Genomic DNA, 25,731 nt, shown 5'->3' with positions numbered 1-25,731 from the left:
CAGCCGATAGTCAGGCGATCACAGCATATCGATATAGTTCAAACAACATTCATACACATACACACGCATACCCACTGTGTGAACACACACGTATACACACAACGACTGCTTTGGTATGGAATGTTCGGTTCTGTTCTGGTCGTCATTGATTCGAGTAAGCCCGTTAGTCTTGAATATAAATAAGTTTTAATTGAATTCATTTCGAAAAGTCGTAAATAAATTATTCGTTTGTGTCGCTCAATGAATTCGATACAGACACGACATCACGCCTCAATTGATTGAATATGAAATTTCTACGAAGGAGAAGGAGAGAGAGTTTTCGTTTTGCGTAGAAGTCAATATAAAATTGGATCAGTCGAGAGAAAAAAAAACGCCTTAGCGTATGCAATCCCACAAACGACGTCAATACATTCCGATATTATCAATTGGAATAACGTACAAAAGATGACAGTTGCTTTCATAAGCACACTACTTGAATATGGTTTATGGTTATTAGATCAATTAATTTACGACATTCCGCTGTGTATTCGATTATATTCAATTAATATTTTCCCCACAACAATGAAAAAACTATCCCTGTTGAGCTGATCACTGTAACGACGAATGTTAACGATGTGTGTCGGCTTCATCAACGGCCGAAAATCTTTCATTTTTGATGACGAAACGTTATAAATAATAATAAACGAATTTCTCAGCTCACTTGATTTTCGATTCAACTAATGTTGGTCGAAAATGTTGCTGTGAAAACGATTTGTTTGTTTATAAGTGTTTAAATTTTCAAAATGTATGATGTATTGTATATAGATACACATTATATGTATTTATTGAAAATAGACGTGTTTTGGAAATTAATTCTATTTATAAATGGAGAGAATGACTCAATTTTCTCCTTGAAGGATGGAAACAACCCTCAAAATCATCCGTAATTGAATGTGACGAGCACCGCATCGTATTTGTTATTCTATGATATATTTTGACACAGAAATTGCTATTTATAACATTTACCGATTAAATATGGAGTCGGCTGCGTGCAAAGGAAATTTGCCGCCCGAAGCAAATTTCCGCCCCAAAATCAAAATGCCGCCCCAATTTTTAATTTGAAGAGCAAAAAAAGGTCATCACTTTTGAAAATCAATTCTATCCAGTGTAAGCTCCAATTTTGCGAAGATGCCGCCCAAAGTCTAAATTTGAAGAGCAAAAAAAGGTCATCACTTTTAAAACTCAATTCTCTCTAGTGCAAACTCCAATTTTACCAATTTTGCCGCCCTCAAAAAAATGCCGCCCGAAACAATTGCTTCGCCAGCGTCGTGCTTTGCACGCTACCGTATGGAGTATTCATATTCAGAATGTATACGTACGTCGAAAATCAATAAAATACAAAATATTCATATGAAATTCGACTTGCAGCGTCCGTTATGTTTCCTTCCTTAGTTTCAACGGCCGTGGATGACATTTCTGAAAATAAAGTACACACTTGAATAAATTTTCCAGAAACAATTGCTTCTCCTTCTTCTTGAAACTTTCTATTTGACTCATGCATATTTCTTTCGATCTATAAATAAGGAGATAGAACTGCTGTTTCAGAAAGAGAAAAAACAGTCCACCTAAAAATTACTTCATGCTCTCACATGGCCGACTTGAAAACTTCACAAATAAAACTTAGTTTATTCTCTTTCAAATTCGATGATTAACGTCTATTGCAATCGTATGCTTTTTGCTTCAAAGGGTTGATCAATATTTGATTAAGAGTCACAACAATTCAAGGTTCCATTTGTTTAGTGCTGTATTGGTCACTTGTGGCCACGCGAGTAAAATTGGTGGCCACGGGCCACAGCACGGGTATCATACGACAATAACAACAACAAGTATTTTCAATATGAACATAAGTCGAGCTCTACTGTCGTGTCAGTAAACGCGACGGACAGTTCGTTTCTGCTTACATTTTCCGTTTACTCCAAATTGGTCTTTCTGCATTTGTTCGATCGGATATTTTGATAAATTCAGATAATTTATCATGTGAATTGCATCAATGACAGTGTTGAATTCCTGTGAAAATGGAATCCGATGTGAGTGAATTTCGACAATATTGTTGATAGTTCGATATTTTGCCGAAAACACAAAAAACGTTCGGTAATTCGTCGATTTGCCGAATTTACTTATAATTTTCCCGATTTGATTTTTAGTTAGCATGTAAACTTGATATGTGATTCTAATAATCAAGAATTTTATTTTTATGAGTGGTTATGTGCAGTTATGAGTGCCTAAAGTGGATAAAATTTAGTATGAACAATTTGATGATCGTGAACATCAATATTGGTGATTGGTGTGTTTCAGTTTCTCACCACTGCGGGAGTACTCGGCGCTGTAAGCAGTACATCAGTGCTGTTCGCTCATGTCGTGCCTATGGTTCCGAATTCGATTTTGAGGCTTCACTTTTGAATTTTACATGTCGTATTGTATTATCTCATAGTCGACAACATTTTAGAATCTTAACTTCTTTGTATACTATGCACAACGACGCTCGACTTAAATAATCTCACAGAAAATAAAAAATGCCACCCATCTCATTGATGATTGAAAAAAAAAACCATTTTTCAATGGTATTTTCTGTATTTTCTTCTTTTCATAAAAAAAGAGGCTATTGACCCGATATCGCTGAAAAAAAGTTTGAAAAGCACTGCTTTAGTTCGTACGCAACAAAATTTATGAACGCAATTCTTGCCAAATGTGAGATATATTTCAATATTGTTTCATTCAAAAATATTTTTTTACATTAGAATGAAGATGTATTTTTTTATCAATAGCTACAATACACATGGCTAAGGACAAACGAGTGTCGCACAAATGTAATATAAAGATCAATGCCCTCTTTGCAGAAGATTTTTTGTTCATTATTTGCACTTTCCCGAAAGATAGTTATCATCTGTCAAAAAAAAGTCAAATCCAAATTGCTTTACAACGCATGAATATGAGACGATGGTTTTTTTCATGTGTCATGTAACATGCAATACATGAGTTTGTCAACACAAACGCTGAATGAAACTAACAATATGGACGTTTTCTATGACGAAGCATTTATAAGCACCACCCTGAAGTATGTGGAAGAATAAAATGATACAATCTATTCAAGACATTATGTACATTGTTCCCCGCAGCGTCTTCATTTATTCACAGACTCTCGATGACACGATAAATTACGCTCAGTGCATGACAACGAATGGTCGCTTTGACCTACAAAAGTATGAAATCATTTACTCCTCGGAGCACAAGTGAGTATCGTAAAAAAGAGACAGAGCCAAAGAGCATTTGAATAAGGAAGCGAAAATATGATGAAATAGTTAATTTATGGTACATGTTACAGTGTTTTGACTTACTTGCAGTGTTTTAGATGAGATTCTTCGGTATTTTGATTTAATTTCCTTTCTTTTGTCAAATAACTATGAACAAATATTCACTTTCGAAAATAGCCCAAAAGCACTTGGAATATGTAAGAGTAACTTTCCAAATACTAACCCCAGGTCATGGAATTCTCTACAAGAATTTTTCTCACATATTTTCCTATTTTGGAAGAAGAAAATAAAATCAAACGCACTGTCATTAATTTAAAATGTCTAGTAATTTTTATTTCAATTTCAGTTTCCTTTGTCTATGTATTCCATATCATTTCATAGTTGTTAATTCTAAATTTCCATTTTGAGTTAAATTTCAATTCGCTCCAAACTGAAAAATAATTTTTACAATATACCATTGTTGTGTTGAATTTATTTTGTGGTATTTGTTGTTGTTGTATTTGTTCATCAAATATTCAACCGTCTTAGCTAACAGATTCGTAAATATAGTTCTATTTCTTATAGGGCATTTGTTTTAATTCAATATTACATGACGATTTACTATAGTTTTGTGTTTTTTTTTGTCCCCATTACTAAATGCTATATCTTCATATCATATCAATTGAAATAATTTGGTTGTTATTTTTTTTTCTTAATAAACCTGGTGCTCAATGGTTCTCTCTATAATATTCATAATAAGTCTAGTTCAATGTTTGTGAGCTCAAGTTTTCGATATCATCGCTTGAGTTCGGTGCAGTAAATTTAAATCTCTATCTTTTTCCTTGTTTTGGTTTTTTTTTTGCATATCTTTGCCTTTCTTCATCTCGGAGATATAAAACGAAAGATCGGAAAAACAATCAAAACGAGAAGAAAACAACTGAAGCAGATAGCCATGTAGGCACTTAAAAGTTTCTCACACTTGATTTTTGCTCGGAAATAAATAAATAGAAATCTAAACGAGTTTGTTTCTTTTATTATTGTTTTAAACGTTTCTATATAAACATACATACGTATCTCTTTTTTTTATACATTCTATAACATTCAAATCATTCATTATATCATATTGGTCGGTCCATTTACTTATATTTCGTATGGAAATATAAATGACATATTTCTTATAATTTTCATCGTGTGCACTCGATCGAGACGAGTACACGAAAAGAAAATGAAATCTATTCCCTTAACATTTTGCACCTGCGCTGAGAGTTTGAAATTAGTTCTCCCCTCTTCCATTCGTTTTTCCTTTAATTAAAGTTAATGTTGAAAAAAAAACTAATAAACGGTTGCAAATACTGATTTTATTTGAAAAAAAAAATGGTTTTCATTGAAATCGGTCACTCTCTATTGTTCAGTAATATGGTTTTGAGTATTTTCCCCTCTCTTTAGCTTCAATTGTTTTTGGATCTTATCGAATTTGAAGAAAAATAAATCTATGGAATACACATATATGTCATGATACTTTCATTGATGGTGCAAGACATATTTTTGCTTTGTCGAATGGAAAAATTGGAATGGTTTTCTTTTTTAAATGTTTGTCATTGATTTGATATGTCACGTGTTTTATCAATTTCACAGAAAAATAACCGAATGAAACGAAAGTTATTGCATGAATGGTGTCAACAGGAACTTGTTGATCTCGGAATCAAGGAATCGTGTGTTTGAATGGGACATTTATTTATCGTCGTTCGAATCAAATTCGTTCCTCAAATAATTTGTCATAGTTTCTGTTTGCTATCACAGATAAATTATAAATATAACTTTATGTATTTTATTTATTTTGTTTAAATTGTCTTCTCTCTTTAATCGGTTCAATTTTAAATGCTAATTTCTTAGTGGCTACCATTGAGAACATTCATAACGTTCAACCATCTAGTAAATAACGATTTAAAATAGAATTGTTTTTCTTTTACTTTCGTTTGGTTTTGTGAAACACACCGGATATCGTGGTGATGATTTCAGCAAAATCCAACATGAAATTCTATTTATTTAGATTCAACCTGACACAATGAATGGGAAAAATTCGAAAAGTAACTTATATTCATAGAATAGCTACATATTCACTTATATAATGTGAAGTTGAAGTGTATGAGGGTGGATTTTCGTGTCAAAATAAATGAATTCACATGGCGATGTCAAATGAGATTGAATTTAATGTGACAAATTAATTCCGTTGCAGTTGTACTAAGCGAACCAGTCTGACTAAACATTGAAAGAAATTATCTAAAGACTCGAAATGAACACGATAAATGCATAGTTAGGTATTATTACACAGAATCAATTCAAGGAACGAAAAAATAAATGTACGGAAAACATATTTTGTACTTGCGAAATGAACACTATTTACCTCAACACAGTTGATGATGATCATGGTCTTATTCATTTTTCAGATTTCTCTATTTGACTAACGATTTTCTTATAATTTCTTCACATTGATTTAAGTTAATCTAATTAAAGTTAATTTATTTTGAAATAAACGGTGTCTAATGTTTTAACGTTTAGTAGTAATTTTTTGTTGTTTGTGTCAGGTTTTTCTTTTGTTTTAGGTACTAAGCACTCTTTTGGTTTGGTTTAATTACATTTGTTTTAAGGACGAAAACGAAAGAGGATTGTAGAATTATGCTTTTTGGTTTTTATATGTACAAATTAATTAATTATTTGCAATTGGCCGACAAGACGACACAACCATTTTTTGATCCAGGACACTGATTCAGATTTTGAGCTGAGTGGAGAAAGTTGATGCCCAAATCGGCATTTAAGTTTTAATTTTTTGTCAGGTTCATAGAGATCTCAAGTTCCAAACTGAAGAAGACGTTCGATGTCATACGAAATGCAAAGCCAGATGTGGAGCAAAAAAATGGTTGTTCATCTATCGTTCGCCACTTATTTTATCTAATATAATACTTCCAATATTTTGTGATCGACAAGCACTAATGATAGTTTCAGTGCCAGTGTGTTATCAACATGCGATCGAAATTGACTCAAAATAGGTCTTATTTGGTTATAAAAAAAGCTTAAATTTATGATGATTTCACATTAAATTTGGTTTTATTCATTTCTCAACTCTTGAAGTCCCTTCATTTCGAATTCGTATTGCAAGAATGACACAAGAAGGCGAATGAGTGAAAACCATGCACAGCGTGGGCACATCTTCGAAATGCGTATGTAATTGTTGGTGTTGACTACATAATTGCAACGTTTTGCAAACGCTGAATTCATTTGGTACAATGCCAACAAACACGCTACGGCACTGTAAATACTCAAGTGCTTTTTGGTGCTAATTGATTCGAGTGCAGTTCATTAAGTCCTCTCTCATTAAGTTCGCATGACTACGAATATAAATTTCATGGATTAAATACGCTCGCAATAGATTATTATTGAGTCAATAATAGTGATTAAAAGGACTTCATTCAAATTACTTTATTGCAGTATAAACAAAGGATAGTCTCTCGAATATTAAAACGTATTGCCATAAGAATTTTTAATTTGAGTATAAAATGAAGAGTTTCTTTTTTGTTTTTCTTTTCTCTTTTTTTTGAACGGTGAAAAAACAAGTATGTCTACATTAATTTCGATTCGTGTTAAATTGTCTTTTTTTATATTGAAAATTGTGTGTGGCCTTTTGTTCGTTTACGTTAATAGGCGTGCATATGTACAAAACTCGCTATAACTTAACCCTCAAAGTTGATTTTTATCTCGATCGAAACTGAAAGCTTTTAAAATGCCTCTAGGCCGTTGCCGTGGCACGCTTTGCTGGTCAAAACTAGCGGAACGTGCACGTCCCCTTTGTATACGATCAGTTTCTAATTCACTGTTTTCGGTATCCGTATCCAAAATGTCGCTGCGCATGTGAAGATGTTGTCGTGATGAACTTTCATTTGCCTCGCTGGCTTCGGAACTGAGCGGTTCATCGCGCCTACTTTCACGTCTATTCAATTCAGCCGCCAACATCCTGATCTCCCAGTTATCATGATTTAAATCATCGTCAATATCCACATCGTCGTCGTCTTCGTCTTCTTCTAAAAAAATTAAAATTTTTGATTATCGGTTCAGAACACAAGTAAAAGATCAATTTGCTAACCTTCACGTATATCGTCATCACCTTCTTCCTCCTCTTCGTGTACATCGTCATCGATGCTGGAACTAGTGTCTGAGCTCGTATCAATGTTCAGAATGACTGAGTCTGACAATTGAGTAATATTTCCAGTTACATTGTCGATTATCATGCTTGAACTGTTTCGCAGCTGTGACAAATGTGTTACTGGCTCATAGGAGGCGGTCTCTTGATCAGTACTCCCTTGTTGTTGTTGCTCCAATTGGTGACGTCGTCGTGGTGAGCTTCGCTTCTTTGTTTTTGATTTAACCCTATTTTCGCGTTCACTATCCGTTGGTGGGGGCGACGACGCAAAAATCGTATCCAATGAATCTCCACGCTACAAAAGAATGATTTAAATGATTACAATGAAAGTAATTGATAGAAAAATATTTGTATTGAGAATTGTCTCTTACCACGAACGGAATATCACCAGATGATCCCGTACTACCGTTTCCAGTCCCAGATGTAGCAGCAATGTACACATTTGTGGGTGATCCATGCCCATTTTCCAGCTCTAATATTCGATGCTGCAGTTGATCGATCATCACGTCACGTTGGCGTATTTCGAAATCGAGCGATTGAAAGTGATCTTCGAATTTCAATTGAACGTCCCGTAAATGTGTTGAAATCACATTCTTTATGCCTATCAATACTTCGCTAAACAACTCATGTTCCTCAATTGAACCTGCATTCCAAAAATGTGTTCGTTAACAAACAGAAATTGAAATGAAATGAAAAAAAGGAAACAACATCCGATTAGCAAACGAAAAATATTTCAATTTTTTGTTGTAATCGAATCAAAATGAAAATCAAATATTTTGCGCATTAATTTCGAAAGGGCACAAAATACAAATTTGAAAGAGAAAAAATGTGATACAATTTCTTTTTTTTTAACTTTTGAAAAAATGCATTCGAAACACAAAAACAAACTTGGGTCAAACAAGCGTGTGATTGCTTAGGTTTTTGACTTTATACAATTTGTAAGCTGATCAAAATCGGAGCTGTTTGTCGTGCAAATGCGTGCTTGTGTGTGTATATATATAAGTATATGCCAATCGGTTAAAATTTTGATAAAAAGTTTGAAAACAAAAATGAAAAATCAAAATATCAAAATATTGGTGCTACCCCAAAGTTGCCAATTTCAACGAACTGAACATCATTACTAAAAGCAATAAGGTTCAAGCTGATCTAGTAGGAAAATTGGGGATCACATTCAGAAAAAATCAAGTCAAAATTGGTTTCAAAGTTACACAATTTGTTTTTTACAAACGGGAAAAGAGAGAAAATGAAACAAAATATAACACACTTGTGTAATTTTATGTACAAAATTCAAAACAAAGGTTTATATACAATCACAGAAGTATTGAAATTCAAATTGTTTTATAATCGTAATAAATTCAATTGGTGGTGACATCAAATAATATTTCTCAGGTCAGGTGTTGTTCAAAACATTCGTAAATACTTATTTTGGTTTTTGTGTTGGAGAAGCGGGATCTGCAATACCTTTCTTGATTTTTTTTTCTTAAATTATTTGTTCATGGGATGAAATAATAATGAGAAAAGGGATTTTTACGTGATTAATGTTAATGATGATGGTGAATGATATGTACAAGATTCGATGTGAATGAAATTTAGGATGAATGAATAGCAAAAAGATGATGAACTTAACGTAAGTAACTCTCGTAATAGAGATAATTTAATTAGAGTTAAGTTCATTTCCTTTTTCCTAAATTGATAACAAATGATGTGGGGCCAAAGTTCATTTCCAATCGATAGTCCGAAACGAGACAAGAGATAGCAAAGGATAGTGAGTAGAATATGTTGCAAATTTGGTTTTTGATATTAACAACTAGCATAAGTGTGTGTGTTGCGTGTTATAAATGAAAATGGCAAAATGAAATGTGAATGAATAGGTGATACAGATAAATTGTAGTAGCAATCAGAAAACACAAATAAGTATGTGAAAAATGTGGATGCTGTCGATCAAAACAATCACGAAAAAAGAGAATGTGTGTGAAGAACCAAGTGTAGAAATTAAAATGAATGGATGAAATGAACGGTATCTAATTGGTTTGTATTTACCTTTGACCTTAATTTTATTAGAGATAAATGGATTTGTAGACCCATTCAACGGGCTGCTCTCCTCGATTTTCTGCGGTTGGCTCTCGAACAGCTGGTGTGGCGACAATGATAATTGCTCTTGTGACAAGAACATATCATCGGCGATCGCTACATCGTCCTCTAAACTACTAGCTTTACTATTTATACTGTCGGGTAATAATAAAAAAGATTGATCAGATTGGATGTGTTGCTGTTGTTGTTGTTGTTTGTGGTGTTCGACTTGAATTAACGTTGTCATTTCGTTGGGTGATTGTGCGCCCGACAGCAGTGGGAATGAACTACGTTCGTCGATCGCACTGTGCGCACTTTGCGGCGGACTGGAAAGAGTTGAATTGAAGGTTACGCTCTTCATAAATTTGCTGTGTCTTGCAACGTACCCTTCGACGGTCGGCGCACTCAGCAATCCTTTCAATTCATCTGCTTCGTTAATCGCTGCATTTGGTTGCGACGGTGTGGTCGCTACGCTCTTCTCTTCGGACAATTTTTTCAAAATGCTCTTCAATTCCCGTCTCTCCTGCGTTTCATTCGATTCCGGACTGACTGGTGATCTGGGTATGTTCAATGGTGCTATTGCCACTATTGTGTTGGTCGTATTCAAATAAGATGTGGGTGCGACTGTGGTTATTGTTGATATTCTGGATCTGGGCATGCCCGATCCTTCGCTATGGCTACGAATCAATGGCTCTGGTTCGTTGCCATCGCTCCATTCGGGGCAATCGAGGCTAAAGCTACGCGTTGTCATCACCGATTCCAATTCGGCCAATTTTTGTCGTTCGTTAAGGATTTTCAATTTCTTGACAAATGGAAGGCCACCATACTCGGGCGATAGATCATCAACTGATCGATAACATTTCTTTTCGCCACACGATTTCAGTGTTCGCGATTGGAATTTCAATTTATTGTTCGATTGCCATTCCGAATGCCGTATTTCGCTGTCACTTGTGCAAATGCGTTCGCTACTTTTCACGCTCAAACTATCAACTTTTTGTGCGGTTGCAGATCTTGATTTGCTGGTCGTTGCTTTTTGTCTCGCTGGAATTGATACGCGTGCGCTGGTCGTTGGTCTAATTTTGGCTATTTTGATGAGCGGTTGTTGCTGTTGATGCTGCATATGTTTTGGTGAATCGGTAAAGCTATTGTTCAGGCTTGCATAGCTGCTGCCACCACTTAACACGGTGGCCAATTTAAGTTTTGACCAAGGTCTCAGTTGTGCCGTTTGTATTTCTTCACTTCGGGCATGTTGATGACCCAACTGTTGCTTTATTTTGTCCCTAAACGAAAGGGCACCGGATGATTTTGTGGGTCTCCCATTTCCACTGGTCGAGGTACTGGCCACCACACTGATGCTTGCTGTGCACGGTGCGGCTTCGATGAGCTTTTCCTTGTCATCACTGGTCGGTTTGTGCTCTTTGTCAGCAATTGTGCTACTGGCAGTCATTGCTGATACAAATGGTACCTGTTTGCTATCCGAATGCTGTAAACTTTTGATGCGATCACGGAAGGAAACTTTCGGTTTGACCGACGAGCTTGCAACTGGTGCGGGCATCGAAGTTGGCATTAAACCAGCCATCAGACTGGTCGTTGTATTCGTTGTTGCTTTCAAGGAAATCAACATCGCATTCGATGCGACCGAATCACTTATTGTCGTTACTGCCGGTTGCGTTGGCTGATTTATGAACAAAAACAAAACGAATATGTTCGCAAAAACAAACAAAATTAACCGAAAATTGAAAGATAAACATCAAAATGTGCACAGGTGCGGAACAAATGAAATGATTTCATTGACGACAATAGTTACCTTTCCTTGTGTTTCTTTAGCTATACGTTCTTCCTTGGCTTTGAGCAATAATAAACGTTTAATTAGCGGCAAACCAGGACCAACAACATCCGGTTGTTGTTCGTTCTCTTCTTGAATTGATTGCTGTGGTGAAACAGCAGATCTAACATGAGTATTTTGTGGTGATGGTATCATTGGTTGTGCAGGTTTTACAGCTCGCTCTTCGCGATCCTAATGATCAGTGCATTTTCGTTTTTTTGTTTTGTTTTTGTTTTTGGGTTTCCAAATAATTACAAACGCATAAAAATGTGTACACGAAATACAGGACACATCAAGTATACGGAAATCAAACAAACAATAAAATGATAAGTCGATAAAAAAAACGTGTATGTGTTTTGCGCCGACACAAATACCAGAGGGTGATTGGGCAAATGAAGACATGGTTGGAGAAAAAAGAGAGAAAAAAGGGAAAAAAACGACACATTGTCTAATAAGCAACATACATGGGTGAAGGAAAAAAACTGTAACACTTATTTCAACTAAAGTAATTTATGTTTTTAGTTTCAACTCTTTTGCTAGGTTGAACGGACACAGTGTGAAGAAAGAGATGAGGTGGTTTCGTGCCAAAATTTTGAAATGTACAAAATATTACCAACCAAAAAATCAATATACATTTACTTTAAGTCCTTTTGACTGCACTGGTTTGGAAAGGCTCGAACAAAAGAAATCTCTTTCTTCAGATTCTTACATTTCTAATGGCTAAAATTTGTTATTTACAAGGATAGTGGAAGTTAATAGAAAGAAGCAGCAATATTTTACAGGAGTTAAGCCAAATGAAAGAAAAAAAAAACTTAAAACCAGATCGAAGCGGTTGATTTGGCAGAAGGACAATTTCATTTCATTTCCAGGCACACAATAGATTTTCTGTTTGAATACTTGTTAAATAGGACGATCTAACCAACGGGATTCAATACTACGATGGCATCGGACTGTCAATTTTATCAAAAATTACTTTGGGAATCATTTATATTAGGCGTTGCTAAGACTCCAATGACATGTTAATTTCTAAAACTTAGAATCTAAATGAGAGTCATGCCATTACAGCACATTGGGAGATCGATAAGGCGTAGAATTGTTTGTCACTATGGATAGTTTGTGTTGGAAGTTCTAACAATTGTAAGATTTTTTTTCTACAGATACTCGTGATTTCTTTCAAAATTTTTGCATCGAAATCGAACTACTCGACTGATTATCATTATCATCACATTGATGTCATCTAATGAATTATACTTTAAAACACAAACATTATTATGGGAAGATTGTGAAACACTTGCTTTCTTCTGAGTATTGTGCCATCATTGTGCGTGGATTCGAAGTTGGATGATATTATGAAAATTACGAACGATTTGAGTAAAAAGAGAGAAAAGAGAAAGCAATTTTAAGTAATTCATCCGCAGTTCAAAGTCGATAAGTTTATGAATGAGACGAAAATAACGATAGATTTGAGAAGATTCTTCGTTTCATCGTCATTTTGTTCTCATACAAATAATACGCTGCTTTCAATCGCGAATGCCATTTGAAATAATTTAAAATTAAACGAAAAAAAAAAACGCATTTTCGAACTAAAGTTCAAGTAAAATACCAAATTGCATGAGCAAATTTCAGATTAGCGTCGTAAATCAAATGTAAACTGACTTGTTTTTCCTTAAGTAATCGAAGTCGTTGCAGCAACGGCAAACCGGCACCGATTGGACTTGGTGTTTTGTCCTTTTCATGAGCATGAGCCTGAACATGCTGAGCCTGTACATGCTGTGCCTGTACATGCTGTGCCTGGTCAGCAGGTGTCTCATGTATTTCATCAGATCGAACACGTGGCATCCGTCGTAAAACTCCTTTTGGGCCTTTCTGCAAGTGAAGCGGCTGTAATTCAATTGACTCGTTACTCCTTCGGCCCGTCGCCCTGCAAACCAAATGCAAAAAATGATTCATTGTAAAGATTAAGTTGCATGATAGAAAAAATGAGATGAATTTTTTGCGTGCATCTTCTATATAGGTTCAGCTCACCATCTGGATTTTTTCAACACATTCTTTATCCCCTTTGCCTCGCTCCGCAGTTTATCTACAATGCGTTTAGATGTACTATCACTACTGTTATCTAGATTTTTATTGCGAAGATGCACGTTACTTGCTATACTCTCACGCTCGGCCACATTTTTAGCGTGCTTCTTGTTGACACATCGCACTTCCATCAATCGTTTGCGGCCCAATGTTTGCAGTATATCTTGAGCCTCTGGATAGTCTTTCATTGCGGCCAACACATCCTCACGTGACAATGAAAACAATTCCGAGTAACCAACCGATCGTACATCGGCCGTTCGTCTATTCAAAGTTACAAAGAGAGAAAATGAGAGAAATTGGTTTTTCATGCGATCAAAGCTAAAAATTGGTTAAATTATTCAGATGACTTACTTGTTTAAACCGTCCAAGTTGAGGATGCCGATTTCACCGAAAAAATCGCCAGCCTTCATTGTAGTCAGCACTTTACCGGTTTCGCTGAGCACCTCTAAAATACCGTCAGCTATGATAAACATTTCACGTGCTACTTCACCTTTACGACATATCGAATCGCCGGGCGTGAAAATGTACGCTTTCATTTTTAGCACTAAATCGTGTAGAAATTCCGGTTGGCACTCTTGGAAAATTGTCACCTGCAGCACACAACAAAAGAAACATTGCGGCAAAGAAGAAAGACAGACGAAACAAACAAGAAGATAGACGGTTAGAGACGGATACATAATACGGGGAGCCACATCAAACAAATGCGGGAAGCTCAGAAGCACAAACAAATAATAAAGATAGCAAGCAATTTTACAGAGATCAACAATCTGTGTGCCTAACAACTTCAAAGGAAATAAAATGCTCTGAAGTTTCGGCATTTCTGACACATCACATACGTAATATTACGTATGGAGGCGGTTTTCGAAAGCACAATGAAAGCATCAAATTTTCGAAGGTGATAGTATGGAATGAGTTGATTTATGAATTGTTTTTGCTTGAAGTAGAACCTTTAGCCTCTAACAAAGGCCCTTTTTCATACACATGAGTTCATGAATTTGTAAGTTCATGCAAATTTCATGGTGAGAACCCTTTTTCATTCATGTTTTTGTTATGGTTAGTTTTTGCTGCAGCAAATGGCTTTAATGAAAATGTCTTAATTGATATAAAATTAATGGGGTTGATAGTAACATTTGGAACGAAAAAAAATGCGCACACATGTTAACCAGAACATCAACTCTTCTAAATTACATGATGGACTCAAGCGAAGTGAACAGGTGAAATGTAGTAGCAAACCTTTTTCAACACGCTTAAATTAACGTGCAATGCTAATTCAGTTTTTAGTTTATCAGGTAGTAGACCCAATGCCGTATTGATATCACCACCACCTTGGATCCGTCCACGTGACCAGCTATAATCATACCATCGCAGCACACGCCGTTTCATGCCACCGGGTACCTACGAGGGAGAAAGAAATAAATTTTTTTTCGATAAAATCATTTCCATTTCTATCTGCATGAGTGCAAATCCTACCTTATGATGTCGCATATAGGTTTTGGCACCGTCTAAGAGTCTCTCGAATTCCAGTCGATTTGCATTTCGATTGGTTATCACATTGCCCACTTGACCCACAATTGTTGCAAATATAAACACGCCTATCAAGTAGCTGACTATCGTAAAAATGTACCTGTGAATCCAATAAAAATGCACAAGATTTTGAAAAACGTGCTATTATTTGTTGTGTGAGTGCATTTGCACGCTAATCAATCGAATTTTCCACACTGATTGTCAAAGCTTTCGAAATTGTTTGTGTCGATGCACTTTCGTTTTCACTCTCGACTTTGACGAGAATTTCCAAATATATCATGCGATCAAATTTCGTTAAATTGCTATGAACTTTTTTTCATTTGACAGTTCATCAAATCGTCAAATATTACCAGATGAATTAAAATTTAAAATAGAAAAAATGTGACATAAGGTCGATAATATTGGGCACAAAAAAGGCAGAACTATTGAAGGCTGTCACGCACAATTTCGAAACCTTTGAATTTCGTGGAAAAAAATTCTTTGTTCATTAACTGTTTTTTTTTCTTTCAAACTATTGAATGATGGCTAAAGTGTGTTAAAAACATGTATCGATCCGTTTGTAAACCATCCATAGCTACTATTTGGCTGAATGAGTAGATAAAAATGGCAAAACAAAATGTGTTCGTGGTTAATATGCGTTTCGATAATGAGCATTTTTTCTCTCCATATCAACATTGGTCCGTTTTTGCGTAAACACATTTACTTCAGCTCAATCAAATTAATTACAAACATAAAAAAAACGCTCGCACCGAATCGATTGTATTCGACAGCAGATTTTATCCACATACCTCCATTTATCCCAGTTTCGAGGAGGGAAATGGAATTAAATTTTTCAAAAATTAATATCGAAATCTAAAGAAATTGGCGGACAGCCTTCGGTTGAATTGATAAAAAAGTATTCTAGACTAAAAATAAACTGCGAAAGTTGATCAAATGATATATGTTCCATTCATTTGCATGACTAAAGTTTGGATTGAACCAAGTTTGAACCAACATTGGTCAAGCAGGTGTTGAGTTTCAGTTTCAAGAGTGAAAAATCTGATTAATAGAGTGTCAAAGCCATTCAATTCGTTGCTTGGTTTTTAATAAATTACCCATAGTTTGATGCAAACTGAAGTAAACGTGACTTAATACCACGGCGCGGAAGTGATCTCGGTCCGTCTGGCGAATTGGATGCTCTTTTCATAGCGAAGAAAATGAAATGAGAAAAATAAAATCACCGGTAAGATGAGCAAATGCATACTATTTCGCCTAAAATATGCCTAATGACAACGCGTAAAAAGGTCTTTGCTGTAATTTATGTTCATCCCATAAATATTTGGTCACTCTGGCCCACATTCTCTCTCTGTCCAAAAGCTATTACGATGACTGCTTTTTAGCAGTGCTAAGCATTTGTTATTAATTTGACATAATCGCACTTTTTCCTATTCCTTCGAACTCGACATTATTAAGTTAACTGTGCTTCTTCTTTTCCGTAAGATTTACGACGTTGTTGACCAATTGAATCTGTGTTGTGCACCACATCTTTATTGTTCGGCCAATGTTTTAATCTCTTATATATGCTTTTTCTCGTATTGCTATGGGTCAATGTGACAAAATCTCACAAATTTCGTGCACGATTTTCAATTGGGCCGAAATAGAAAATTCGTTAAGTATTTTACACGATTCGGAGACTAGCTTCCAAATAACGGCTACGAACGTGTGTCTCTTTCGATGCTTGGTTACATAACTTTTCAACATAACTTTGCTGTCATTCAGTACGTCTACGGTTGTCTTGGTATTTCTTGCTTTCCAATTTATTATTTTATCCATTGGCCCTTGAATTGGTTCATCGTCATGCGAGTATCCATAGTGCGAAAAATTATCGCAATAGATCTATCACACTTGGCTTGGCCACACCGAAAACTGTATAAATCGAAACGGAAAAAGTTTTTGTGGCGTTCGTAAAATATTGCCTGACACAACTGTGCACCGTATTTCTCTCGAGTATATGGCCCTTTGCTATAGCACGTGTTGGTGGTGGTTGCTCTCTGCTGCTACTGCTTCATTTTAAGTGCTATCGAAAAGTTGTCCAAAAACATAGTGTGTTCAATGGTTTTTTTTTCAGCAGCGTATGGACAGGGACACCCATTTTTCCCCCATTTTCAGGTTTTTACTTATGATCCGAAAACAAGAGGTATATTTGTAGCAGAGTTTGTGAAAATTTGTATTTGAAAAAAAGAAATTCTATTGGCTGCAATTGATTTTAAATGCAGCATCCTCCTTCACAATTTATTCGGATATGCGTCTAGGTTTCGTTACAACTCACTGGACAATACAGCAAAAATCCGTTGTGCAGTAGTTAAACAGAAACAATCTGTACTGCAGTCTCTCGATTGGATTGTACCGTCTACAACTTTTGGCAATACACAACTAACTTGAAACACGAATTGCTCCTTAGTGCATTTTCCATTGAAGTGCACAGTTTTTTTTAGTGTTTAAACTTACACAAGACCATTTTTTCTTACTTATTCAGTATGAAATCAAAGAGTACTATCAATTTCTTGCACCCGTATACAGGAATGTTGGAACGGTCTTGGGAATGATTCTTTTTTGTTCATACTGTTTCAACGGTCATTATTGCAAATAGAGCGAAAGTTTATTCAAATACGCATAAAAACTGCATGTTACCACTTTAAAAGACTGAAAAACTTTATCAAGTGTAGCGTTGAAATCGAGAGTGAAAAACAATGTTTGGCCACGTTTTTCAGATTCATTTTACTCCGTAGAGTTTGGTTCACTCACTTCATTAAACAAATATAATTCACGTGCGCCTTTCAGCTCGTTTATTTCTCATTTTTCAATTCCGGTAATCCTGTGTAATTCGTATTTCGTAACATATGCATCGAGGTAATAAAATCAAGTGGGAATCATCATTTTATTGTTTACGTTGTGAATTCATTGAAAAAAAAACAAGATAAATTGATTGCAACCTCGAAATGCAATTTAAATTGGTCATGGTTTTTTGTTTGTTCATGTAAAAACCGTTTCATCATCAATAATTTATTGGAAATGCGAACATATGTGTTCAAATTAAGAATAAAAAGTTGTTAAAAGCGAAACAGTAATGCAGAGAAAGAAGAGAATGCAAAATGATTGAAAATGTCATTGATTTGGAATGTATTTTATTTGAAGGGGGCTGGCTTACAATTGTCTGATAAAGAACGTTGAGACAAAACAACCGACTGTGTGCTGCGATGATGAATGGCATTTAATCTATCGATAGGCCTTTAACGTGCACATCTTTTTAATATACAATTGATTATATAAAAAAAATGAATTCGCTCGTTAAATAACAAATTGTTTTCGTTTTTTTCTTCTTCTCGAATTCTTGCACAATGTGCTTGAAGTCAAGACGAAAGAAGAAAAGAAAAGAAATGATTCAGTCTCATCGCGTACAATTAATCAATGTTGAATGAAAGCACCGACAATATAATAAAAGTTGATGCTCAGTGTTCAGAATAACAGATAAACAACAAGCGCGCGCGCTTGTCTGTCTGTGTGTATGTCTGCGAATGATCAATTGAAAGCTTTTACATCTCATATTTTCTCAACATCCTTCTTTCTTTATCGTGTGCAGGTTTTTTTTCTTTCTTTTTTTGCTCTCACCCTTTTTGATGTTGTTTTTTCTTTCTCCCTAGAGACGCTGACACAATCGAATATATACCTAGTTGAATTGTATTGTTATGCGTTTTCAATACGCGTCGTTGGCTGAACTTGTGCACGAATGCAGAGCAGAAAAAAGAACTTGACTTCAATGATTCAAACCTGTCTGTGCGCAATGAGTTGTTTTTCCTGCCAAATATGCAAAAATTGTGAATGAGTCATCATTATGGATTTGAGAGTATCAGACAGAAAAGTCTCAATTCGTCTCAACGATTGAAATTCACTTGATCTACCGAACTGTTGCCATGTGGCCAATATATGCCATTTCGATCACGCGCACACGTTTGGATTCATAGTCACAGTTCCATTATTCAACTAAGATAAATGCCAGTCGACACATGAAATATTAAATTGCGCTCATATAGCAATGGTAAAAAGTTGCCAATTTCAATTGTATGCCTCGTAGCAAATTGGATTTGTCAAATCAGTAATAAGCAAACAAAGTGGCTAGTATTTTTTTTCAAGAGCTTGTACAAGGACTTCACACAAAAGTTTTACGAATTTTTTTTTGTGCAGTATTCGAAGTGCTCGCTGCCAAGTGATGTTTTTGTTTTTGGTACGGCAGATGTTTATAGTGGTGTTATTTCATTTGGAGACACTATTTGTCGACGATGTAACGAACTAAAAGCATAAAAAGCAATAAACAGAACCAACGGAATCAGGGTGGGAATATTTTTATCGTCTGCGATTTATAGCTAATAAAAACATGGAGCGAGAGCGAGAGAGAGGGAGAAACGGAAAACCCAAATGTAAATACACTCAAATGAATTTGAGTGGATGAGTCAAGCCCAGACATTCCGTTCTGCTACATATCGAGCTCGACTCTTGTATGCGCAGCCAGCTATTTATCGCAAGCATAAGATTTTTGTTTTGTTTTTGTTTTTACTGTTATTTCTCAACAAGCCTGCCTATATCAACGCATTGCCACTGTATAAGAGCCGAGCTCGAAATGTAGCCAATTGGAATGTCTGGTCAAGCCAAGTATGCGGGCATTTCAGATTAGAAGAAGCTGAAGCTCATTTTCTTCCAGAAGCACATTGCGTCTTGTCATGTGCTTTTTGGGGTGGCTTTTTCCTCCTTATTCTTGCTGTGGCCGTTCAAGAAAGGGAGAGCGTATTAGTTTGTTGATTTTATTTAACATACTACTACAGAAGTAAGACTGTCCCGAACAAATGGCAAACTATTCACTGCTTTCGCACAAGCAGCTGAGAACGTATAAATTTATCAAATCATCACAACGCAAATACGCTTTTATAACATGGAATATTCATAAAACGGTAAAACGCTTCTTCTTATTCATCCTCTTCGCAATGTTGTTTTAAATATATTTTTCCGGTCGCACAATTTCCCATTGTCTATTTCACTTTGATTTACATTTTTCTCTTTTTCCCTTTCATTTCCATTGAAATGCTGTTTCCAGATTGATTTTCAGCCTTTGAGCGTGTACGCAGCAACGGAAATATAGAATAGAAGCAAATGAATTTGCTTTGTAACCATGTGAAACGGACTTTTGTTTTCAAACATACTTTCGGAATTGAACGTTTGAAGATTTCTGCTAGGCATTTTTCATTTTATCGCATTTTTATTATTCCCAAATCTATTTTTTTTCTGCCGTCGTCATATTACAATGCAGTGGGCAACCGAAGATTGAACTAGCGGAAATGAAGTTGAAGCTGAGCAAATAAATCGCTTGCGCTGAAAGCCGAGCAGTAATAAATTAGGATGCGAGCCATTGAAAAAGGAGCATGCTTTTTTTTCTCTTCTTATTATTCTTCTTTTTCTGTTTGTCGGTTTTTGATTTGTGCGTATACTTACATATATTCAGCAGCGTTTATTCAACCGCTTCGGTGTGAGATAATATTTGTTTATTGTTAAATCGAGAAAAGGATGAAAACATAGAAACGAAAAGCAACATCCCAAAGTGACTCGCGAACGAAACCAAATCCCTTGATTGTTTTTTTGTAATTCAGTGTTTTGTATGTGTGGCCGCCGTTTGTGTTTTTCGCTTTTGTGTAGTTTTTTTTCCTTTCGTTTTGCGCACCGGTTATTCTGTAATCTAACGTATTTGCGAAAGAAAATCTCCATACTTTACGTTCAAAATATCTTCATCTCTGCTTGGTGTGCGCAATTTTTGCAAATTGATTATGTTTTTCTTTTCCAATTGATTATGTTTTTCATTTGTGTCCTGGGTATTTTCAAGAAGCATTTTCGCTCAATTTATAGGCACAGTCACACAGTCATGGTTTTTTATGACGTTTTCATACATATTTATTCGAACACAATGGCGCCGCCTGCATAGCCGAAAAAAAAAATTGCCAATCCAAAAGGCTCAAATTGAAGCAGCCGTTGCAATTTTTACTCTCAAGCCACACCGAAAACTTATCGGGCCGCATAGTAAATAAAGTTGCCTTTGTCCATTTTTGGTTGTTGTTGTTGTTGTTCTTGTTTTTGTTGATACAGAAAAAAACTTTTTTCTTTGCCGAACCCCTTCGCACACATATCGCATTTGCTCGAGTTTGATAAGGGAATGGATGAGATTTTGCCATCGCTTTCGATGTGCCAAATAACCATATCAATGCTTGTTGGATACAAATGTTGACATTAAAAAGTCTCGTCGTGTGACCATACTTAAAGTTGACCTTTCGTATTTTATCCGATTATTTTATTTTAACTTACAAACTACTGAACTAATAAATTCCTTTTTCTACACGGGATTTTGATGTTTTGCTTCGCAGAAAGCAATAGGTAATGTCACCAGCTGAGAACTTAAACTATAAAAATATATGTATTTCACTCCATATATATTATCTTAATGGAGCTTTTCAGAAGCTTCGAATATACGAATTGATTAATAAATTATTTTAAATCCATTTGAAGAAAATCGTAACACATTTCGAATCTTTTGTAAAAATAATTTAGTGAATACTTTCACTAAACTACGTGCACGAAAATAAATTCGATAACTCTAATTCACAACCTTTTCGCAGATCTCATCAATTTCTAATCATTTGCGCATTTCCAAGGAGACGAAATTCAGCATCATTAAGATGTCGTCGAAACCCTCCAATCACTATTGTCAATGGTATTAATGTTTCAAACTTACTCAGCATTCGTTTCTGGCGTTGGCAAATCACCGATGGTTGTGAGTGTTAACGTTGACCAATACAAACTACCCAAATATTTTCGTGTCAGCGTTGCATAGTCACCCGGTCGGTATGGATAGACCCAATCACCCTGTTTCACGTTAATCACGGCAAAGAAATAAAGAAAGGACAGAGGAGAAAAAAAAAATCAACGACCGGAAAATTTATTAAAATGTTCTCAATTAGCGAAAGCAACCATAAAACTGACAAAAACAAATAAATGATCCGTAGTAAATTTAATTTTATTGGATGAAATGAAAGGCGAGCTGCCGAAATGGAATCCAATTGATGATTAAAATTACCATGCGACGTGGAACGGCAATCATGTTGTTTAAGGACACATGGCATGCACGCACAAATTTAATGCCAATTATTTGATTTAGTGTTTTTATCTTCGAGCGCCATCGTATTTTGACTTTGATTGTACGGGTCGTATACATTTCCATTCATTATTTGCACTCCACTATCGAATCAAATGCGAATTCAGCTGGGTCTGCATTTGAACGACGCGAATGCCAAATCGGAATGCAAACGAGAGTGAAAGTGAGAGAGAGAGAGAGAGAGAGAGAGAGAGAGAGAGAGAGAGAGAGAGACTCGGTTACAGTAGTTTGTATTGTAACCGACCCAGTTTTATACAATGTCATGAAAATGGACGAGTCAACAATGACAGAATGATGATAGCAGTTGCTCGTGATTTAGACGATGCGTGTTACAATGAGGGACACGCATAAACCAAACGCAAGAGAGAGAGATGGCAGTATTGATAATAATAAAATGGATAATATGATTGCTGGCAATGTTAAATGGTCGCTTAGTTATCTGGCTAATAGCTTCATAATCTAGCAAGGGACCCCGAATTCCATTTCGACTCTCACAGAAAATGATAGAGAAACAAAAGATATAAGATACTATATAAATAAACATCAATGGCATAGACACACATAGAGAGAATGAAAACACTTACCTGAAATCCTTCGACTTCCGACAGCAGGAAATAGAAGCATCCAAACCAGTGAGCCAATATCAGCAATATATGAATTAAATTAACTACACGCCATAAATTCGGCCATACAGTTCTACTCTCAACGATATAATAAAATTTAACAGATCTGTAAACCTGTGTTTGTGTTTTTGTTTGGGGCGCGATGCAAATGTTGTTGTTGTCGTCGTCGTGTGACACACACAGACGCACAGCCGAGGCCCAGGGATAAAGGATGAAATGACAACGAGAAAGAGAGGAAGAGAAAGAGCAGAAAATTCATCATTACAAATTATACAAACGCGTGCAAATGATCACAAATAATAATAATAACAAACAACCGAAAAAGGTTGACAGTGTCTGCTAGTGTGTTGCGTCGGCTGCACGAGGAGCATCCACTGTTTATTATGGATCCCATTTTGGTGAGTTAATTGAAAAAGTTTTTTTGGGTTTTGCCGAAAATTATCTTCCGTTTTTGATGATGGCGTACGTGATTTCATGTAAAACAGATTCGCTTTGAAAACTTGTTCTTTGCCCCCGTTTTTTTTATTGATTTTTTCTTCTCGTGTAGACAAACAAACAAACGTGCATGGCCAAAAACAAGTCATGAATCTGTCAAAATTTTAACACCACACACCAGATTTTTTTTTATTACCATTGTTTTTGAATACCCACAATTACACAAGCATGAATTTATGACATTCATGTTTCATATTCAACAAATCATGGTCTTTGCGGTTAGTGGTTGCAATGTCAATGTGTACTTACTTTTAAAAAACGTGGAAATCTAAGTAACGGTTGTGTGCCTAATCTAATTTGAAGTAAATCTAGCGGTATTAAAGCAGCCAAATCGAAGAGAAATTTTCTCGATCGCATGTAATGAAGGGCCAATTTTTTATCGTCATAAACCTGTAAAGAGGAAAAAAGCACAATTAAAGAGGGAAATTGATTCTCACTTCCAAGTAGTGGAGTAAACTTCAAACGAAATGGTGAAGAAGAAGAAAACTCAGAACGATTTAGCATTCCTAAAACGGAACAATGCCTGAGCTGTTGTATGGAAATATAATACCATCTGTTCGCATTTTAAATCACTTGATATGTGTGTGTGTGTGTGCCCGAATGGCTTCCAATAATCTATTTCCGATGTTCATTTCGGAATCTCTTTTGTCTGTTAGCCCATATTCGATGTGCTTTCACAGAAAAATCCAATTCAATGTAAATGTACCTTATTGAGACACATTATCACTAGAAACAGCATCACATTCACAGGAAATGAGAATTAACACACGAGTTGAATGAAAGAAAATGCTCTTATTCCGTATATATAGGATAGTATTCCAAACAAACAACAACTATCGCAATTCGATCCGTGCCATTTGCAGCAAATATTTTTACCAGGAGGGAGAGAAAGCTTTTTAGGTCAAAAAAGAAATAATCGATTCGTTTGCTTCATCAAACATTTGAAACGATGGAAAAGAAACGTATGTATCATTGATTTTTGGATAGCTCATGTTGAATTTGTTAATGTGATCATCGATAAACACTGATAATAAAGAGTATTCAAACAAAAACCACAGCTCAAATATATTTGAACATTTGACAGACAGACTTTTGTTGTCTGACCCCATCACACCAAAAAACTTTTTGCTACTTTTTTTATTTCTCTTTCGTTGGGTTTGTTTTTCTTTCTTCATCTCTGTTTATCAAATCAAAAATTCATTTCCATCTTTTTACGAGAATGATTTTGGTCTTTTTTTTCGTGTGGTATTCTCGTTGCGTCTTTTGGTCTTGAGCCATGTTCTGGCAGCGCTCGAATCACGCTGATTCATGTTCATGCTGGAAGATTAGATGTCTTGGGAAAAGTATTGTGATGCATGCGTGCGTATTTAATCAACTGGAAATCGATTATTCTTATTTTCGGGCACTGGTTGGGAATTATTTTGATGTACCTAATTATTTCGAAAAAGTGTGAGAAAACTAAACAATTTCGGAAACGTTCGCCTTTAAGCTATTCTATAGAATTAATGAAGTTCAAATACAAAGCGCTCTGCATTGTGTTAAACTTTTCTACGAATTTTCTATCTCACAAATATTATTCGATGCACGCTTCCGATAGGACATTTGATGAATGACGTAGAAAGAAAAACGGAGAAGTCAAAACAAAAGTGGCTCGTGTAAAGAAAGTGCTGCCAAGATGTTGTGAATAAATTTCCATAGTATAAACATTAAACAAACTCAATGGGTATGAACGAGTGAGTTTCCATGATTGATCCAGAGAATACGATGATAAATCATCAGTAACTCTATACACAGTTCCAGTGTGTGTTTTGCAATGGGTTTCATTTCCATTGTTTGGACGGCATATTTAGTACTTCATAAAAACTCATTCAGAAGTTCGTATCATTGTAGTGACAGAAGAGATGACAAAATATAATAAAAGACTCTTATGAATATGAGAACCCGGAAGGCCAACCGGACAAGTATCGTATTTATATGTAACCGTAAATAGTTTCTGCTTTTCCAATCAAAGTCAGCTTTGATTAAGGTTTCGTGTTGCAGTAACTGACGTATAAGAGCCTGAATCAGTGATATAGAAAAATGGTCCATTTCAAAAGGATTCATACATTGGGCTACATACGTTTTATTCCGTCCGAACTTTTGCTTCATATTCCCTTAAATTCACTAATGTGGAAACCATGACATTACTTTGTACAAACGTTCAAATTATAAAGTTACGCATTTACCATACAATTTGCCAAAGTGGAACAGACCAAATCTGATTACCGTTTAGTGCTCAATTTTCATCTGCACCACCATTTACGTATTTATTTGGCAAATTGCGCTTGGACAAAGTTTCAAACCCAATTAAATTGAAGTTCAAAACAATACTTTACAGCTGACATTGCTGTTATTGTAGCTTTTGTTGTTACAAATTTCATTTT

At 35.6% G+C, this 25,731-nt stretch overlaps 1 protein-coding gene across 6 annotated transcripts in view; it reads right to left on the bottom strand.

The window, feature by feature from the left end:
• Positions 1 to 3,600: 3,600 nt before the first annotated feature.
• LOC129565282 (uncharacterized) overlaps positions 3,601 to 25,731 on the bottom strand; it is an 82,510-nt gene continuing 60,379 nt past the window's right edge. For 2 of the 6 annotated variants that reach the window (XM_055440019.1, XM_055440028.1), the window contains exons 7-21: positions 23,558 to 23,698; positions 22,775 to 22,927; positions 21,771 to 21,901; positions 14,909 to 15,062; positions 14,672 to 14,833; positions 13,790 to 14,028; positions 13,506 to 13,699; positions 13,385 to 13,439; positions 13,016 to 13,280; positions 11,342 to 11,551; positions 9,921 to 11,209; positions 9,505 to 9,860; positions 7,836 to 8,107; positions 7,408 to 7,759; positions 3,601 to 7,345 (exon numbers count right to left, since the gene is read on the bottom strand). In XM_055440019.1, the coding sequence (XP_055295994.1) occupies positions 7,005 to 7,345; positions 7,408 to 7,759; positions 7,836 to 8,107; positions 9,505 to 9,860; positions 9,921 to 11,209; positions 11,342 to 11,551; positions 13,016 to 13,280; positions 13,385 to 13,439; positions 13,506 to 13,699; positions 13,790 to 14,028; positions 14,672 to 14,833; positions 14,909 to 15,062; positions 21,771 to 21,901; positions 22,775 to 22,927; positions 23,558 to 23,698 (4,314 nt within the window). In that variant the 3' untranslated portion in view covers positions 3,601 to 7,004. Of the gene's footprint in view, positions 7,346 to 7,407; positions 7,760 to 7,835; positions 8,108 to 9,504; positions 11,210 to 11,341; positions 11,552 to 13,015; positions 13,281 to 13,384; positions 13,700 to 13,789; positions 14,029 to 14,671; positions 14,834 to 14,908; positions 15,063 to 16,056; positions 16,141 to 21,770; positions 21,902 to 22,774; positions 22,928 to 23,557; positions 23,699 to 25,731 lie in introns of all 6 variants that reach the window. The other 4 variants (XM_055440000.1, XM_055440010.1, XM_055439991.1 and 1 more) reach the window with 3 other exon arrangements.

Source organism: Sitodiplosis mosellana, unplaced genomic scaffold (genome assembly GCF_009176505.1).
Source record: "Sitodiplosis mosellana isolate CC-2019 unplaced genomic scaffold, AAFC_SMos_1.0 Smas_scaffold_1, whole genome shotgun sequence".
NCBI lineage: Eukaryota > Metazoa > Arthropoda > Insecta > Diptera > Cecidomyiidae > Sitodiplosis > Sitodiplosis mosellana.
Note: the sequence above shows the minus strand (reverse complement) of the source record. Positions and strands in the feature narration are given on the sequence as shown.